This window comes from Triplophysa dalaica, chromosome 8, assembly GCF_015846415.1.
Source record: "Triplophysa dalaica isolate WHDGS20190420 chromosome 8, ASM1584641v1, whole genome shotgun sequence".
Classification (NCBI taxonomy): Eukaryota; Metazoa; Chordata; class Actinopteri; order Cypriniformes; family Nemacheilidae; genus Triplophysa; species Triplophysa dalaica.
Window position 1 is genome coordinate 20,476,233 of NC_079549.1, and position 6,094 is coordinate 20,482,326.

The 6,094-nt window shown below is 38.1% G+C and overlaps 1 protein-coding gene across 1 annotated transcript; it reads left to right on the plus strand.

Moving 5' to 3' along the window:
• Positions 1-389: 389 nt before the first annotated feature.
• On the plus strand, positions 390-4,355 carry lrrc3 (leucine rich repeat containing 3). Its single transcript, XM_056754762.1, has 2 exons — positions 390-516; positions 2,116-4,355. Exon 2 carries the CDS (start codon positions 2,486-2,488, stop codon positions 3,284-3,286), a length of 801 nt encoding a protein of 266 aa, XP_056610740.1. The 5' UTR covers positions 390-516; positions 2,116-2,485; the 3' UTR covers positions 3,287-4,355.
• Positions 4,356-6,094: the final 1,739 nt, after the last annotated feature.

The window sequence follows — 6,094 nt, forward strand, 5'->3', positions numbered from 1 at the left end:
TACTTTTATTCATTTAGCAGACGCTTTTATCCAAAGCGAGTAGGAGAGTAAACATTTTGTTTTAGGAAAATGTCCAATGGCAAAGTGAAAAATGCCAAAACGCGTTTAACATTTTAAATAAGCATATATGATCCTCGGCGTCTGAACCACGCGCCGTTCAAAATGTACGGAGGTTGTTCAGATCCTTCGCTTAAGATTATGATCCATTTATTGAACGAATACAAGACGTCGCTTTCATTTTAATATGTTGGCTGTTACTAGTTAGTTTGAATTAGCAGTGAGAACACATGCTGTAATTTGAACTGTTGGTAAAGAAAGCGCTTATATCGTTCATTCATGCATGACAGTTTTTCTGAGTGGATGTTCAGCATTAGTCTGCTGTAGGTGGAGCGCGCACGCAGCTTCCTCGCCGTCCAATCAGCGCGAAGCTGCTTTCTTATAGCCTCTGTGTGCATTTCACTTTCACACACACACTGCAAAGGGACCGAAGCGCAGAAGCATGCATCAACAAGTCTGGTAAGTCATGATGCTCCATACAATATACATATAAAAAGAACTTTCTGTGCTCTTTAAACCATAGGTTTGCATTCAAGTTTTTACCCTTTGTTACGTCTTGAGGTATTTGTGTTGTTCTGAAGGTAGTTTGTTTTAAGCAACAATAAGGTTTCATGAAGATTTCGATTACTTTTTTGTGTAATTTGTTTGTTTTTCTTTAAATTACAAAATTGCATGTATTTTTTGCCATTAACCAGTCGTAACATTTCTTCAGTCGGTTTTATTTAGCTTTAAATTATTATTTTTAATAAGCCCTGCTTTATTCACCAAAATGTATGCCGGATACATTTGTTTCTCTTTGTCTTTGTTTTCTCATATTCCATCATATTATAGAAAAACACTGGTGTCACCATCCTGTTTGCTTTTTTCCCCACACCTTTATAAATGAACTGTAGCCTACTTCACCCTTTCGGATTATAAACGCGCCTTGTGGTTTTCTAATCCATCACCATAATGAACTTCTGTTTTATAGCTGTTGTGTGTACAGTATTCAGCTGTGAGTGCTGCTTGATGCTTACTGTATATAGCAGGTGAATTAATCATTATGTTTCGACATGCTGCCTGTGACAAAGTTTCATTAAAAGATTGAAAGTTCACCGTAGCATGTGACGAGCATATCAATGTTTTTTTCATGGCTGTTGGCAACATGTAAAATGAGTTGCTGACATGTTGTTTCAGCTGTAATGTCGTGTTAGAGCTATCCGTATAGTGATCTATCCACTGCATGCATGTATTCAGTGTTATGATCTAAAAAATGTATAAAGTATTCCTCTGTCCTCTTTTATGTTTAAATGGGCAGATTTTTTATATCATACCTAAATGCCCCATTTACAGTAGCCTACTTGACATTTATCAGTGAAATGTGTCCTGTCTGTGCGACAGACTCTGTCACAGCAAGTAATAAATAAATGAAATGGCACGTTACGATTTTAGATGAAGCCAACAAGTATTGCATTATAAAAATCTGATAATATGAAGGAATTGATCTATTAAAAAACCTGTATTTATAAAAACAGGGCTTGTTATTTCTCCTTTGTTGCATGGATGATTCCAGACCTTGTTTACAGCATGGCAGTTTTCTCTGTGACAACATTGATAAATATGAAAACGATGCCTTTTTAATTGTCACGATTTGAAGGTGTGACCTATTGCGCTTTAGGCACAAAATATTCCTGTAAACCACACCACCTCATTTTATGATAAGTGGGGTGAGGTGGAAATAATTCCTAGAACCGTATGGACGGTTGTATCATTAGAGGTTCTATTAAACATCAGTGAGCTACGTGTTGCTTAGAAGTCGATGGGGTGTTGATTTGTTTTCTTTTTATAAATTAGTCCTTTTGAATTTAATTAGACTATATGAAGCATAACTAATAAATTAATCTGCAGGATTATGACATTTAAATTAGATCAATCTGTCATGGATGAAGCTATCTCAGTCAGAGCATGCTGTGTAATATTCTTGTAACATGCAAAGAAATAATGCCATGAAAAGAATGTATTTGTTAATCCACAAACACTGTGTTTGCGATTCTTTTCTCTTGTTCTTTCCATTCTCAGATGTTACAAGGATGTGAAGTACGTGCAGTCTCCGAATGTCTTCTGGTTTCAGCTTTTCTTTAAAACCTGGCTCTAAAACATCTCCCTACAAACGTTTAATTGCCTAAACAGGTCTCGATGGCCCCAGAATACGCGGTGAAGAGCCACATGTACTAACTTGTGTTCTTCGGTTTTGGCTTTGGATTTATAAAAATGACTCAAAATTCCTGCAAATTTTCTCTATACTCCAACATATGAGCCTGTGCATTTATGGGAAAAACCCTCTGTGGAAATGACAGGAAGGAATGTTATTTAATCATTTTTCCGTATGACATGGATTGATAATGACCGCCCTTGAACTGTAGAGCTTTTAAAAGAAACATATCTGGACATGACTTTCCCTGGGGGGGCTCATATGTCGAGGAACGTCTTCATCCATCATGGCTGTCCCTTTTTCCTGACAATACTTTTATCCTTTACTTTTTTGAGTGTGATGGCTTCTTCCTGTCCCAAGAGCTGCCACTGTACTGAGAGGAACGGCTTGACTGTGGTGCAGTGTTCCTCTCGTAACTTAGAAGAGATACCTCTTGACCTTCCACAAGACACAGTGTCTCTCCTTCTGTCCTATAATCACATCACCAAAATCCCAAATCAGGCTTTCAAAAACCTTCCATGGCTCCAAGAGCTGGACCTGTCCCGGAACGCCATTGAAACTGTGGAGGCAGGGGCTTTTCAGGGCGTCTCGGAGAACTTGCGAGCCCTCGACCTGTCCCATAATCATATGAGGAGCGTACCCAAGGAGGCCTTCGCTCGACTTCATGCCAAGATCAGTCTGTCCGACAACCCTTGGCACTGCGAATGCCAGTTGCAGGAGGTGCTGCGGGAACTCAAGTTGGATCCGGAGACGGTGAACGAGGTGAGCTGCCACACGTCTGTTCAGGAAGAGCATGCTGGGAAGCCCGTCATCCAAGTGCTGGATTCGGGCATTAACTTTTGTAACTTCCATCACAAGACTACTGACGTGGCCATGTTCGTCACCATGTTCGGTTGGTTTGCGATGGTCATCGCATATGTCATCTATTACGTACGACACAACCAGGAAGATGCCAGGAGACATCTGGAGTACCTCAAGTCTTTGCCAAGTAGTTCCCAAATTAGTAAAGACTTTGACACAATCAGCACTGTTCTCTAGCATCAATCAATTCAGCGTGGGAGGAAATGTGTTTGGCACAAAAATGATGGCACAACAGCGAGCCTTATTTCCATTTGCTTTTATAGAGGACCATTATTGTCCATTTATTGCCTGTTTGGTTCGATTGGTTTCATGGGCTTTAGCACAATGAATGTTTTGACAATTATGCCATCCTTTTGTTCAACGTTTCCATTCATATATATACTCGCAGTCGACCTACATACGTTCTGAATCTCGGTGGTGGCCGATTTGTGCCTCACGACAGATTCTGCAGACGCTCCAATTTCTCTGAAGGTGCTTAAATCTCATTACGTCCTGAACTGATTTCTGAAATGACATTGAATTATCATACAGACGGACAAGAGTTCTAAATGCTGGATCAATGGCCCTTTTCTTCTTATGTTGTAGCGTAAACGGGTGTGTCAGTTGTCAGGATACATAAATACTGCCAGAACTCTCAGTCTGACTTGTTACCTGGATACTTGCCCCATTTTTGGCAGACTTCTTTATGCTCAAGTGCCTCCAGTAAATTCTGGTACCTCAACACCAATACACTGTGCATTGGAAATTTTTTGGCTTGCTTTCTCTGGAATCAAAGAAATAATTTTTTAATATCAAACGTTGAACGATCTCTGTTGCAATATGGGTTAAAGGAATAGTTCACCTAAAATGTATAATTCTGTTATCATTTACTCAGCCTTAGGTTGAGAAACCAAACAAATCTCATCCCCATTTACTGCCATAGGTCAAATAAATACAAACGGAGTCAATGGTTGATGAGATCTGTTTGGTTACTGACATTTTTCCAATTATCTTCTTCTTTGTTTGTTTAGCAGAACCTTTAAGTAGAACATTGTTATTGTACTTATGTAAGTGAGTTCTCTGATTTTTGGTCAGTGGCATTGTTGCGGATCACTAGAGGATATCATCAGATGATATGCAAAACTGGAATTTAGTTAAAAGGGCTTGAATAGTTGACCCCTGTATTTCTGTCCACATGTATCAGTTTGTTTTTCAATGTGACCAGCCTTTCTGTAGCAGTAGTGTGTATATCATAGCAACACAAAAGAATAAATGGCATTGAAAAAACTGTCTTGTTTGTAAACTTTTGTGCCATTACATTCTCAATGCTCATGGTGATGAAAGGTTTGGATAAAGGTCTTCACTAGAATCATACCCGGGCACCATATGTGTTTACGTGTGATAGATGACTGAATTCTTGGTTTTAGCAGTTTCATTAGTAATGTCATTTACTCTCAGTGTTTTTGAAAAAACATTCTTCTCAAAGGCAACGAGAATCGCACGGGGTACTTCATTTTTCTGTCTGTGTGCACTAGGTACAAAACAATGCCTTGCAGCAATGTCTGTTGTACCTTCAGGGTTTCTATGAGGAATAATCCCGCTGAGAACGGATATTATGATTGCTTTCCTGTCCAGGGAGTCCAAGGTCTCGCTCTGTGTCTGTAGCTTCAGATCAATAGCAGATTCATTATATGTATAGGTTTGGAATACTAGGCTGAACTTTAATTCGTGCTGTTTTGGGACTAGGTGACTTCTTCAATACAGTGAAGATCAAAGTATGGTAGAATCAGCTGTGGTTTGATTTACTCTCTGCTCTACGAGAGATAAACTACGAATATGGGTGGTCCACCGTTCTTGGCATCAATATGATTTGCATTTAACATTCAAGTGCTCTGTAATGATTTATTCTTTCTGGCTGCTTGTCATGAACCCTATAGGAAGGATTGCATTTGTTTATCTCAGAGGGTAGTTTTCTAGAAAACGTTGTTGCTTAATGCTTGTGCTTTCATAGTTAATGAGGCTTAATGGATAACATAATCAACGCAGTCTAAGATGTTTTTACCTAAAATAAATAATAAACATAATGAACAAATTATATGAAAGATTACATAGAGTTACTAAATTCATTCTAAATCATAGCTCAGAAACTCTGTCCTTGAAAATATTTGATGTCTGAGCACATGCAGTCCATGCAGATACAAATACGAGCAACTGGAGGCTAAATTTGGGTCTTTATTGAACATGTTATGTCTAGGAAATTGTTATTAAATACTAAAAAGATTTTATTTATCATTTCCTTTTCTACGGAAAGTGTTTGACTATGGAACCCTGAGTGTTTAAGATCTTGCCAAAACTCATTTATTAATCAAATTATTAAACTATGCACGTTGTAAGAGAGGTTTTATTGCTACTGCTGTGTTTGCAAAACCCAATGTGACTAGGTTCACTTTGCCTCATCACTTTCCACTTCTGGATATCTTCTTTATTGGTTTCAGATATTTATTGACTAGGCCTATATCTGTGTAGTTCTATGGATAATGGATAATAGACATGTTTATTCTTAAAAAGTAGAAGCTTGGTTATTACACTAGACTTCAGACATTTACAGAAAGCTGTAATTTAAGATGTAATGCGGTACATCTTAATAGAGTACCGCAGAGATGACGTATTTTTAGCTTTCCTGTAGCTCAGTGGTAAGAGCTTTGTTTAACAACGCAAGGTTGTGGGTTCGATCCCAGGGGATTGCAAACACCTATGTAAAATGTATAGGGTAAAGCAATGTAAGTCGCTTTCAAAGCGTCTGCCAAATTTTTATATGCAAAACCTGGGAGCAAGTAAACAATTTAGCACTTCTGGTTCCATCGCACTGAAGTCAATGTTTTTTTATGGGTTTTTGGTTAAATGCCTTAAATAAGGTCTGTGCATAATTTTATAGTTTTGATTTTAGTTTTATTTGGTTTTATCAATATTTATTTTTACTTTTGTCATGTTATAATTTATTTGTTT

Bases quoted from the DNA above. Each gene is read 5' to 3' on its own strand.
- lrrc3 (XM_056754762.1), top strand. From the start codon at position 2,486: ATGACTTTCCCTGGGGGGGCTCATATGTCGAGGAACGTCTTCATCCAT.